Source organism: Dromiciops gliroides, chromosome 2 (assembly GCF_019393635.1).
Source record: "Dromiciops gliroides isolate mDroGli1 chromosome 2, mDroGli1.pri, whole genome shotgun sequence".
NCBI lineage: Eukaryota > Metazoa > Chordata > Mammalia > Microbiotheria > Microbiotheriidae > Dromiciops > Dromiciops gliroides.
The window spans coordinates 470,166,123-470,180,300 of record NC_057862.1 but is presented as its reverse complement, the minus strand read 5'-3'; the positions used below and the strand labels follow the sequence as shown (position 1 = coordinate 470,180,300).

The window sequence follows — 14,178 nt, the reverse complement described above, 5'->3', positions numbered from 1 at the left end:
CCAAAGAGAGCAAAGACAGCATGAGTCAGAAAGCAACATGTTTCTTATCAGTGCAGAGTGAATCAAATCCCTCTGCCAGCAAGGCAATGTCAGGGGCAAAGGTACAGACACAGTCAGGAGACAGTACTCTCCACCCAGGAGATTCTTCTCCCTTCTCCTCTGACCAATTACCTTCTTATCCTTGATTCTACCCCTAAGACATACTTACTCCTGGTCCAGTATCCAAAGTATATTATATATTAATCAGAGAAGGGGATCCAAAGACAAAAATGAAACAGCCCTTGCACTCAATAATCTCGGTCTATTGGGAGGAAACAACATGTACTTAAGTAAATACAAAAGATAAACAAAGTAATTGCAGGGCTCAGGAAAAAGCCTCAAGTAGGAAGTGGCTCTTGAGTTGGGCTCTGAAAGGAACAAGGGGGTCTAGAGGCATAGGTGAGGATGGAGGGTCTACCTATGCAAAAGAGTGGGAGGTGAAATGCTGTTACAGATATAGTAGCAATCCAACTTAACTAAGATGTAGTGAGTAAAGGACAATCAAGAGCAATTAGCCTGAAAAGGTGGAAGAAGGCTGGACAGTAAAGGGCTTTCAAAGCTAGACAGTTTGTACTCCATTCTAAAGGTCATAAATAGTGATAGGCAGAGAGCTTCCTGAGCAAGAGGGAAACACATAGTCACACCTTTCTTTATGATAGGTTCATTAGAAAGGGAAGAGTCTTGAGGCAAGGAAACCTAGTAGAAAATGAGTACAACAACCCTGGTGAGAGATGTTAAGATGGTGTCCATGAGGGAAAAGAAGAGATCATCTGTAAGAAATGCTGGAAAGGAAGAATCTACAAGACTGGGCAACTATCCGGGTAGGGGGGATGTAATAGAAAGAGGAAAGATGATAGTCATATGAAAAAATGCTCTAAATCTCTATTGATTAGAGAAATTAAAGTTAAAACAGCCATGAGGTACCACTGCACACCTATCAGAAATGACAAATGCTGAAAGTGATCAGGGAAAAATAGGTACCCACTAGTCCAATCATCCTGGAGAACAACTTGGAACTAGACCTAAAAGGCTATAAACTGTGTATATCCTGTGACCCAGAAATACCACTACTAGGTCTATATCCCAAAAATATTTATAACACCTCTTTCTATGGTGGCAAAGAATGGAAATCAAGGGGATGCTCATCAATTGGGGGATGGCTGAACAAATTCTGGCATATGATTATGATGGAGTCCTATTGTGCTATAAGAAATAATGAAGAGAATGGTTTCAGAAAAACATGGCAAGAACTGATGAAAAGTAAAATGAGAAGAACTGGGAGATCACTATGCACAGTAACAGTGATGCTGTAATGATCATCAACTGTAAAAGACTTGGCTATTTTCATCAATACAATGATCCAAGACAATTCCAAAGGGCTCATGATGAAAAAATGCTCTCCACTTCTAGAGAGACAATTGATGAACTCTGAGTGAAAAATGAATTATAATTTTCTCATTTTATTTTTCTTGCTTGTTTTTTAAATATGGCTAATATGGAATTCCAATTTGCATGTTTTCACATTTATAATTGATATCCTATTGCTTGCCTTCTCAGTGGGTGGGAGAGGAGTGGGAAGTAGGGAAAGAATTTGGAACTCAAAATTTAAAAAGAAAATAGCACTAAAAATAATTAAAATATTGGAAGAAAAATTAAAAATAATAGTTTTTTTTAAAGAAAGTACAGGACAGCTAGGTGGCACAGTGGATAAAGCACTGGCCCTGGATTCAGGAGGTCCTGAATTCAAATCTGGCCTCAGACACTTGAAACTTACTAGCTGTGTGACCTTGGGCAAGTCACTTAACCCTCACTGTCCCACCCCAAAAAAAAAAAGTGCAGAGATGAGCCAAGAATGACTTCAAAGTTGACAATCTGATTCATTGGTAGGATGGTGTACTCAACAAACACAGGAAAGATAAGGCAAGCAGGAGATATGGGGAGGAAGATAATGAATTTTCTGTTCTGTGCCTAGCACAGAGTAGGTACTTAATAAATGCTTGATTTTGAGAATGTGAAGCTTAAGGTGCCCACGAACAACTGAAAATGTCCAATAAGCAGTCAGTAATGCAGAAGCACAGGGTTGGATATACTGCTCTGAGAGTCATCTGCAAAAAGACAACTGAACCCACAGAAGTTGAGTTTATAGGGAAAGAGAACATGGATAAATGAAGAGAGCCCAGGACAGAGCCTTGAGGAACACCTGTAGTTATGGGATAGAAAGTAAATGATGATCCATAAAAGGAAACTGAAAGAAAAGGCAGTCAGGAAAAGAAACAAGAGAATAGTGTCACATACAAAAAAAATCAAAGGAAGAATAAGAAGGTAGTCAATAATGTCAAATACCACCAAAAGGTCAAGAAGAATGAGGAATGAAAGAAAAAAGTTATTTTGGAATTGGTAATTAAACATTATTATTAACTTTATTCCTACTCCAACTCCTATGGCTTCAATGATTCTCAATTCTACTTATTCAACTCTAACCTCTCTACTGACCCCCAATCTTGCATCTCCAACTGACTACTGAACCAAACTGACTTCCCACAAATATCTTAAACTCAACATGTCCAAAACTGAACACACTATCTTTTCCCCAAAACCCTCCCCTCTTCCTAATGTCCCTATTATGGAGATGGTACCACCATCCTCCCAAGTCACCTAAGCTCACCATCTAGCAGTCATCCTCCACACTTCACTCTCACCCCCTATATCCAATTTGTCAAGTCCTGATAATTTTACTGTCATAACATCTCTCATATACTACCCCTTCTCCCAAGCATGGACGATTGCAATAGCCTGCTGGTTGGTCTCCCTAGCTCAAGTCTCTCCCCATTCCAGTTCATCTTTCCACTAAGCTCTCAAACTAATCTTCCTAAAGTGCAGGTCTGACCATGTCTCTGTCTGTCTCTCTGCATATCTCTCTCTCTCTCTCTCTCTCTCTCTCACACACACACACACACACACACACACACACACACTCAATACACTCCAATGACTCCCTATCACCTCCAGGTTCAAATATAAAATTTTCTATTTGGCTTTTGAAGCCATTCGTAATCTGGCTACACCCACTATCTTTTCAGTCCTATTACCTCTTACACTACCAACACCACCAATGCACTCTGCAATTCAGCGACATCACTGGCCTCCTTGCTGTTTCTCAAACAAAAAATTCCATCTCCCAACTCCAAACATATTCACTTGCTGTCCACCAGAATGCTCTTCTTCCTTATCTCTGTTTCCTACCTTCCCTGGCTTCCTTCAAGTCCCAGCTAAAATCTCATCTTCTACAGGAAGTCTTTCCCAATTCTTCCCTCTGTTGATTATTTCCAATTTATCTTGTATATAAAGGATATCTATATCTTTCTATATTCATCTATAGCTACAGAGGAAGCTGGTGGCACAGTGGATAGAGCACAGAGCCTGAGTTCAAATCTAGCTTCAGACACTGTGTGATCCTGGGGAAATCACTTAACTCTAATTGCCTCAGTTTCCTCAATTCTAAAATGGGGATAATAAAAGCACCTACCTCATAAGGCTATTGTGAGGATTAAACAAGATATTTGTAAAAGCTAATTCCCCTTCCCCATATAGTCTGTTGAATATCGTTTGCATCTTGTCTCTTCCATTAGACTGTGATCTCCTAAAGGACTCAGTCTTTTTGCCTTGTATTCCCAGAGCTTAGCACAGTGTCTAGAGCACACAGTGGGTAGTTAATCAAAGTTTATTGAGAGTGAATTCTCCTATTTATAAATGATAGTGTAACTAGTTGCATCAAACCCAAGAACACTATAAAATTTCTTCAATGAAACTGATAGTAATGTAAAAGAGATCAGTCACATGGGAAAAATTGAATGTCCAGACCACATCATGTAACTAGAAAAGCAGCCCAGTTTATTAGTCTTTTAATGTTTCCATGTTTCCATGAACATAAGAGGCAGCATAGTGTACTAAAGATGTCTCAAACATTAATCCACAGGCTACAACACTCCTAAACGCAGCCAGAAACAGATATCAAAATAAATAAATACATAATAGGATCTAGATAATGGTAAGATGTAACTCTCAATCACTATGCAGCCAGCAGGAATCTGTATGTGTGGAGGTTCTATCTGAGTTTGGTGCAGGGATAGAGGCCTGACCTTAAAATCAGGAAGATCTGGGTTTAATTCCTATTTAGAATAATATAGATCAGCTCTTCCACCAACAGGTCTATATCAAAAGGGAGTTTTTGTACTAGGAGTTCCCAAACACTGATTAAAAAAAATAACTGATGCAGACAAGGCAGTTATATATTTTTATACCTAGGAATGTATAAATGCATACATGCAATTATACATACACATGTGTGTAGATACAAGCAAAAGCTACAGGTGGACAATCACCCAGGAGTAAGTTCAAAGACTGAGTGGGATCACATTAGGGAAATGCTTCCAATTATTGCAAACTATTTGCTGCTACAAAAATATCCACTTTTTTAACACCAATATTTTTCTAGTAATGCTAAATGGCTATGAACTGTGAAACACTATTACCCTGGAGGAATCAAAATTACAAGTAACTCAAAGATCAAAGAATAGCATATTGTAGATACAAGCAGGTAGTATCATATTACCAAGGAGGACTCAAACACAAGTGGCTGGAAATACCTTTCAACAAAACGTATTGAAACAGCCAGACCCCTCCCCCTATTCATGATAAGCTTTGGTGGTCACACCACAACATGAACCCAAAAGCTTCTGACAAAGACCAACAGGATAGCTGCTGAGGAGATATTCTTTTCCATCAACAATGCAGCCTCTTAGTCTAGCTGACTAGTATTCTACTTTGGACCCACAAAACTAAGAACATGGCCACTTTCACCTGAAACAATTGAATAACAGTGAAAGGATGTTACTGTGTGAATCCTGAAAATGGTGACTAGAATGAAATCCACCAAAAGACCAGTGTCTCTTCCAATTTGAGGTCTCTAAAGCTATCCAAGTGTTTGCTCTAGCTCAACTGAAAGGCAGCAGGAGAAAGATCAAAGACTGAGTATACTTCAGCCTAAATGTAAAATGAAGTTCCTTCTAAAATACTCATCAAGCAGTTAAAACACACACACCAACAATAGAGAAGATAAAGGAAATAGCTCTGGCAGCTACAAAGTAGACCACAGCAGACACCAAGAAGAAACAGCAGCAACATTATGTTTAAAAGCAGCGATCTTGCCACTTTCCCCCACACCAGGATCCTATTGCCCTCCTCTAACCTTTAGGCAAGGCTTGCCACCAAGACCCAGAGCTAAATATCAGCAAAAAGCAATTCCAAGGGCAATCCAATCCAGCTTTAGTACCATTATTCAGTCTATAACCAAATTAATATTTATCATCAAAAAATTTTGCTTAAAAAAAAAAAAAGATGTGTATATAGAGAGAGACAGAAGGTGGAAAAGTGATATGTGATACACGTACCACAAATGAGACAACCAATAGACAACAGAATGACACACTGATACTCCCCTCCCCAAGATATTAAAATAACCAAAGGAAAGAGCAAAAGGGGTGGGATAATCCTATATGGAGACACAGGACAAGAATCACAATGGAAGAGAATGTATGGAGGGGAACCAATCTGCACTATGAGATCACCAATCCATCTAAGTACCTAAGGGAAAAAATGAAAACTTACATCAGTTTGCTTTTTACACATGATGACTGACTTGAGTTTTTCTGTGGGTTAATGACCATTCATCCATTCAATAAGAATTTAATGAATTTTTTTTTATGTGCAAGACAGGAGGGTAGAATATCCCTGCCCTCAAAGAGCTTAAATCTACTAGGAGGAGAAACTACCTACAGAGATAAATCAAGACAAAATAAATACAAAGTACTTTTGGGGACAAAGGCTATGGGGGAGATCACTAACAACTGGGACAGAGGTGGTTTTTCCTATTTAAACACATACATCCCACTCTCAGGGCCAGGCAATAGTACCCTATTTGTTTGAGTCCCATTGCTACTACCCTAGTTCAGAAACATAACTCTTCCCAAAGTCTTTCCCCTTCTAGTCAATCCTGCACATCTAGTGGAAGGAAGGAAGGTGGAGAGGCAGAGAGGGAATGATGGTATAACACCACACCACACCAAAGATACCTGAAGATAGGAATGATTGTGGTATAGGGGGAAACAAAGTTCTTTACTAAAACAAAAGGGAAAACAAGATAGGTAAGATTGAATCTTATTATGGAAGATTTTGAAAACCAGGACATGAACCCTACTCTTTACTCCTCTCTTCTGAATATGCCTTATTCATTCATGCTCACCTCTTTAAGCTTTGTTCATATTGTTCCCTCCAACCTGAATTCCATCTCCCCACCTTTTAAACTCCTAAAAATAAGTCCTATCTTATGAAGACAAACTCAATTCCCAACTTCTCTATAAGGAACTACTCCCATCTTTTCACTATTTTGTATTCCAATGGACTATTCATTCAATACTAGCTAAATGTTTGGCCTAGCCCAACTGAAAGGTAACATGACTAAAACCAAAGTACATCAGGGCAGCTAGGTGGCGCAGTGGATAGAGCACCGGCCCTGGAGTCAGGAGGACCTGAGTTCAAACCTGGCCTCAGACACTTGACACTTACTAGCTGTGTGACCCTGGGCAAGTCACTTAACCCCCAAATGCCTCATAAAAAAAAATATATATATATATAAAGTACATCTCAGCCTAACCACAAAGTGAAGCTCCTTCCAAAATACATGTTAAACACTAATAGTTACTTTTTACTTGGGTCTTTCCCTACTCAAGGAGGTCTTCCAAAGGGACAAATAAGCCCAAGAAGAAAAAACACACACTATTTCCCCCATATTGACACATGTCCACCATCTAGTGGAAAAAAGAGGTAAATGCAGGCTTCTGCCACAAAAAAAAACTTGGAAATTATGAAAAGCCAGTGGTGAGCTCTGGAGACACAAACTCTGGAATGGAACTGGGGTGGCAGTCTCTGTCCTCAAAGAGCTTACACTGTACTGAAAAAAATACAACATTTAAATAAATAAGTAAATACAACGTATCCTTGAGGAGGAAGAAAGCACTAACAACTAGAAAAACCTTCTAGAAGGGTGCTGCTATTAAATTCCTTAAGCACATACTAAGCAGTTAACAAACAAAAAACAATCCTACCTTTCTACAGAGAAGTAAAATGAGGTAGGAAGTGATGGGCCACAGGAGAAATCCATACAGTGCTTTAGGAAAATACAAAGTAGAGTACACTTAAAGCTCTGGAAAGGTGCATTCCAGGCACTGGAGAAGTCCTGTGCAAATGCATGAAAGCACTGAACATGGCCTGATTGGGGGGGGGATGTTTTGTTTGGCGGAGGGGAGTAGGTGTTCTCTACCTTGGCTAGAAGGTAACACGTAGTATGCCTAATGTGAAATAAGACTGGAATGGTAAGATAAGTCTGAGTGTTGAAAGTTTTATTCTAGAAGCAATAGAAAACCACTGAAGGTTTCGAAGCAGGGTAGTGACACTATGTCTACAACTACAACTATAACATATGACTATGCCTTGAGAAGATTATTTAATAAAAGAAAGATATGAGTAGCAAGAACAATTAAAGAGAATAAAATAGTCATGTGAATTACAGGATGTTGCAAAGACATTAAAGTCTAATATTTTTGTATTTCCCATAACAACTAACACAGTGGGAAGTCAATAAATATCTGTTCATTAATATCCAAGTACATGCAATGGCATCATTTAACATTTCTGGACACCAAGCCAAACAGACAAATCACCTACCTTCATGGGTCCTGCTGAAAACCAAAAGTTTAATATACAATTAAGCATATGGTACCTGACATTTTTCTCATATAATCAGGAATGGAAAATGTTCCTAAGAGGACCATTACTCTGTCATTAGGCATGTGTTTATGATAGAGTAAGGTTAAATCACAACCTAAATAGCAAGTTACATCTCCACCTAACCTTTTAAGAATATACTTCTGACCAAGAATCAAGAGAATTAGTAAATTGTAATCCTAGTCTCATTGAATGTTGGAAAACAACTTTGTGATATAATAGAAAAAACAATGAAATTAAGAGTCAGAAAAATTAGATTTTAATCTTGTCCCTTGTTTTCTCTAAGCCTTATTTTTCTCATCTGTAAGATGAAAATAACAACATGATGCAGAAGACAGAGCACTGGCCATGGAGAAAAATGTGGCTTAAATCCTGTCTTAGTCACTTACTAGCTATGTGATCCTGTGACCTTCAGTTTCTCATTTAAAATGGGAGAGGATTAGAGAGAAGCCAGGAAGAGAAGCCAGGAAGTTGCCTGAGCTCTCCCAAATTTCCCTTGGAAACAATGTTAAATTAAACCTCTAAATGGATTCTAGAGCTACAGAACCTACAAAAAGAAAGAGTGAAATAATCTACTGGCTTAAGATAACCTAGAAGGACTTTAGGCAAGGTTTGTCTCACTTGGATAAAAGGGGAGCACAGTGCAGAGGGTATCTGGGCAAGCCAGCAGAAGGCTCTTAGCCAGAGCATAGATCAGCAGCTGAGGGACCCTCCATCCTAGCTAAGCAGGCTAGGGGTACAGCAAGCCAGTTATGAGGCCATCAGCCCCAACACAGAAGGCAATCTGCCAGCTGGAGTATCCACTAGGCCAGAACACCCCAATGCAGTGAACAAGCCTCTAGTCACTGAGGGCTCAGAGCAGAAAGTCAGTGATCAGGCCCCTGGCCCCCAGCAAAAGAAGCTTAGAACAGTGCCCCTGTACCCCAAGAGAGGAGCTCAAATTTAAATGACATGAAATAGGCTAAAATATAAGAAACAGAAAAGAATCCTTACCATAGAAAGCTACTATGGCAACAGGGAAGACCAAACAGATTCTACTAATTATAGATAGTGGCACTGGCAAAAGACAAGAACTCCTTTAACCAAGAACTCCTTATGCCAATGTAACATATATATTCTCTGTTTCCTTATTCAATGTTAACTCAGGAAGGCAAAGACTTGAAGTTTATTGAAGTTTTCCCTTCACACAGTGCTAGATTTGTCTCATCCTTCTCTTTATTAGTAGTACTAATAGTTTCAACCATCTGTTTATTCTACCCCCCTTTCCACCTGGTCCCATGAAATATGCCAACAGGGTCCTCAGCTGAGATGGGAATATTGTTTCTCAGGGAATACTGAGATCTACTATCAATGAATCACCTCCTTTGTTCATTATCTAAATGGGTCCAAAGCCATTGACCAGAATGGGTCAACAATATATGAACTGGGGTATTCCAAAGGCAAAGAAATGACTTTTGATTTTCTATTCTGAATTATCCAGTCTTCTTCCATTTGCAAAATTAAACTGAGAATTGAACATACCAAGTTTTTAGTGCTCTACCCAAACACAAACCAAAGAAATTACCATGTTCTTGATAAACTTAACCTGCTGAAAGGCATCATCTTTTTAAAAAATTACCCCCAACATCCACTGAAGTCCTATTCCTATGGCTCATCATGACATGGGGAAGATAGTCCTGGGTTCTCAAAGGCATTAACCAATGGTATGTAAATTCTGCAAAATCCTACCAAACTGGAAACTATTTTTATAACCCGAGGGCCAGCCTAATAATTCAGAAAGGCTCATGACAGACTGGTTCTAAGACAATCAAAAGGTTGTCTACAAAATGAAGAAGATATACTAACACTGATCAGCATCAGGGGAGGGAGCATCCAGGTCAACAAAATCACAGATTCTTGATGCATTCAAATATGTTGACTAGTATTTTAAATAACATTCTAAAAGTCAAATATACTCTTGGAATTAAAATACTGCTTCTGATCGCCAAGTATTAAATTGTTTGATTACTAAACCCTGTAACAGCAGAAGATAGTATAGCATAAGAAATAATACTAAAGAAATACAAGCCGGGGCAGCTAGGTGGTGCAGTGGATAAGAGCACCAGCCCTGGAGTCAGGAGTACCTGAGTTCAAATCTGGCCTCAGATACTTAACACTTACTAGCTGTGTGACCCTGGGCAAGTCATTAAAGTCACTAAAAAAAAAAAAAGAAAGAAATACAAGCCTTCTCCACAGAATAGACTTCCTCTCTTTCTTTGAAACAGAATGATACAAAGTAGAAATGGTTCACAATCAACTGAAACTATGTCATTCCTAAGTTAAAGCTGCTATACTATAAAAAGAAAAATTCATCCTCAATAGGTAGAAAAACTCAACTATTCAGATCAAAAAAGAATGTCTTCATAGTTGTGTATTCCTAGTTAACTATAAGAAGTCAGGAGACCAGTATGGTAATTGTACATGTATAACCTATATCTGATTGCTTACCACCTCAGGGAGGGGAGAGGGAAGGGAGGGAAGGAGGGATAAAATTTGGAACTCAAAATTTTAACTTTAAATAAAATATTTCTTATTTTAAAAAAAGAAAGAAAGAATTGTTAGGTGCAATATTAAAAAAAAAAAGTATTGAAATACCTGAATCTCCTACTCGAATCCTTGAAGTTACATTGAAATCCCATATACAACTGCTATACAAAACAGTTTCTGAACAAAACAGATTGGATCCAGTGAAGTTCAACTTCTCTCTTTCTCTATACTTTTTTTTTTAGTACTTCAATATTTCAAGGCTCCATGGTATTATTACATGGGTACCCCCTCCAACATTGAGTGCAACCCCTTTTTGCCTCAACAATATTCATGAATAGGCTATGACTGAAAAACATTCACCACCTAGAGGCCAACCTTGGTGTGACGCCTCAGAGTACCTGGTGGCTAAGATCATGTTTTAGCTATAAACAATAAATTAGTAAACAATACAGTTCATTATTCTGCCTATACATTTTAACACCACTGGAACAATCTTAGAGAATCCAGCATCTGCCCAATACCATTGAGAAAATACTAAACTAGTACTTTAGTGAAGGTCACTTTTATTTATAGTTTATCAAAAACACTAATATTTGTGTAGTCACCAGATGTTTCCTTCAGTTTTGAAAGTTCATTTACATTAAAATTTCTTATTATAGAAAGCTAATCACGACTCTCTTCATTAGGTATGCTCTTTTTATTAGTCATTATGTGTGGTTGTTATGCTTCAATAGCTGATGTCTGACTGAAAATAGAAAAATTATAAAACCCAATCTTTTTCTGTGTTAGTATAATCAGGTCAGACCATAGTAACAGGCACTTCAATGCTGTTTCTAATAGCACATATATTCCTCATGATGGTCCCCCTACTCCTATGTAGAAATATCTTAATAGTGTAATCCTTAGAAAGACAATTGCAGATATTTTCCTCTTCTATATCACTTAACTAATGAATGCTCTCTCACACAGATCCTGTGAGACCCTGGATAAGCCACTTAACCTCTCAATGTCACAAGCAACTCTTAAGAAGTCTACAATTTACAAAGCAGGTATACCAATCTGTACCATTAGAAGAAATTTACTCATCAGGTGTTCCCTATACCAGGGGTTTCCCCCCAAATTAAATAATATATGTAACATACATGCAGATTGTATATTTACATATATACACATATGTAACACATACACTTTTGCTTTATTGAACTCACTGTAACAAGAACATAGAAATGCCACCAAGAAGAACATTGACCTATTGCTGAATTGACCTTTGCTTGCCAGGTTGGATATCAGTTAGGAAACTAAAGAGGGGGAGGTTAACAGAAAAAAATCACATCAAAATTTCTGGTGAATGCAGGAAACTCAGTGAAGTTTGTTTTTAAGTAAACAACAGATAATGCATCTATGGTAAGGAAATGAAATGTATATCTTGCTAAAAATTTGTATGTAAAAAATAAAATGAGGAGGGGGAAGGGAGGAATTTTTCTGTCAGTCAACAACACACATGGTTTGCCAGCTTTGTGCCAGAACAGAGGTCAGCAAAGAGGTGGAGATTAAGCTAAACACAAGAGACCTGGATTAAGACTTTCCTGCCAATGAAAGTTTTTAAACACTGGCACAGGTTTCCAAAGAGACTGTGGAATCTGTTTCCCCAGATGTGTCCTAAAAACAAACTCGATTCTCAGGTTTCTAATACAGGTTAGGTTCAGCCCTGATCAAAACAGAGGAGTGAACTCCTCCCATGGTCCTTCTAGTGCTCCGAAGTAACATAATCTTGCTTCTATCTGCCCTTTTCAGCGAACCCTTATAGAAGAGAAAGCTTCCAGAGAAATCGGGGAGCTGGGGGCGGGGGGGGGGGGGTAGGTGCGGTAAGTAGCAAAACCTAAGCTCCTTAATATTGATATTAGGTCTGCCGCCATGAATTTTTTAGTTCTTGTCAGAACACAACTTTACTTTCAGAAAATCAAAATTTCAGAAAATTAATTCTAAAAGCAGGGGTACTAGCACTTGTACTCTAGTTCAGTTGAGCTGCACTACACCAGCAAAGAAAGTTGGGGCTATCTAGGAGAAATGTGTGAATCTCTGAAGCTGACTGCTATGGAACAGGGGTGAAGGGAAAGGAAGCAACCCCCTCCCCATTTCCCCCCTCCCCACACACACCTCCCTGCCACCCCAGGAGCGAGTGTCCTCGAATGCAGTGTGGGAGGTTTAGGTTGGGCTAAACCCGAGGTCTCTTCTAGCTCTATATTTAGGGTCCTACAATAGTGGGGCAGGGAATTCCCACCTATGTCACGCACCAGCTCAGAGAAGGGGGCAAAGCGGAGCCAAAGCTAGTAAGGGACAGCTCCTTTCACGACCCTCCAACCCAATTCTTTCATGTGAGAGATGAGGAAACTGAGGTCCCCAGAGGGGAATGATTCGCCCAAGGCGACGGAGGGTGCACGGGAAGCCAGGACCTCGCTGTCCACACCCAGCGCTCTTTCCACCGCCACACGGAGGGACAAGTGGAGGGAGGTGTCAGTGTCCGCCGCTACCCTCCGGGCCAGGGTCCCATGCGCCCCGTTGGAGCGCAGGCTCCGAGCTGTTAGGAACAGACTTGCACTGAACCCCTCGGGGGCGGCCGCCAACCCTGTCCCGGGGCCGGGTGGCGCGAGGATGGAGGGAAGATGAAGGGAAGGAGGATGAAGTCCCCGCTACCTTGTATTTATCGAAGCCGGCCAGCTGCTCGGGAGTCACGTACTCGTAACTGAAGGCCATGATGAAAGTGAGGAGGAAGCAGAGGAGAAAGAGGCACCGACGGCCGCCTGGCTGCCTCAGAAGCAAGGAGGACCCGGCACCAGCCCGGGTTCGACGTGAGTGCTAAAGGCTGAGGGAATGTGGAAGCTCGGAGCTCCACCCCCTACCCTCCCCCCGCCCCGACTCTACTCCACTCCAGCGCAGGCGCGGCCAGCCCCGGGGCGCACGCGCGACCGGCCCCAGGCCGTGATACGTCAGCACGCAAATGGACGTCGACCGGCCCCTACTACAACCTCAGTCCACCTGGTTCACAGGAACAAAGGAAGGACGAATCGGAGGAGACCGAACCACGCGAAATCCCGCCCTTCGCCTCTTCTCTGCCGCTTCATTTGTGGAAAAACTTGATTGGAGGAAAGAAAGAAGGGGAAGGAGAGTGGGAAAATAGGAGGAGACGAAAGTTCACGTTGGATCAGTTTAGTTCAGTTCCCGGCAAGCTCTAGTGCTGCGCAGGTCGCTCTCCTGGGGGCCGACAGCTGGGGTGGGGAGGGAGGGGACCTGGAGCGGCTCGGAGGCCTGGCTGTCTTTGTGACGTAGCACCAGAGGCAGTCCGCGAACCGCACGTGTCGCGATTCGGTGCACGTGGTTCCTGCCTTTAGGGGCGGGGAGGAACGTAGCCAGTTAGTGGAGACACAGATGGACGGGACAAGGCACTGGCTTTGGGCACCGATTCCTACTGACCTTGCTAGTCCTGGCTCTTGGAGCAGTTACAGTCTTTGAAATTCTAACTCCATACCTCTTGCATCTGTCTTCTTCTCTTCATTCACAGGGCATTCGCCCTAGTTCATCTAATTCGTAGCCTCTTACCTAGACTCAACTTGTAATATCCTCTCACCTAGACTAATAATACCTTCCTACTTCCAGACACAACCCTCTCCATTCCATCCTGCACATAGCTGCCAAAATCATCAAAGACTTTTCAAACTGCAAAATACACGGCTAGCATTGTCATGCTTTGTTAGGGGTGAATATAGAATAGAA

At 40.7% G+C, this 14,178-nt stretch overlaps 1 protein-coding gene across 1 annotated transcript in view; it reads right to left on the bottom strand.

Annotated features, from left to right (window-relative positions):
• The window catches only part of SELENOI (selenoprotein I), a 51,283-nt gene extending 37,975 nt beyond the window's left edge, over positions 1-13,308 (bottom strand). The window contains exon 1 of the mRNA XM_043982419.1: positions 13,102-13,308. Within this exon, the coding sequence (XP_043838354.1) occupies positions 13,102-13,161 (60 nt within the window). The 5' untranslated portion in view covers positions 13,162-13,308. The remainder of the gene's footprint in view (positions 1-13,101) is intronic.
• Positions 13,309-14,178: the final 870 nt, after the last annotated feature.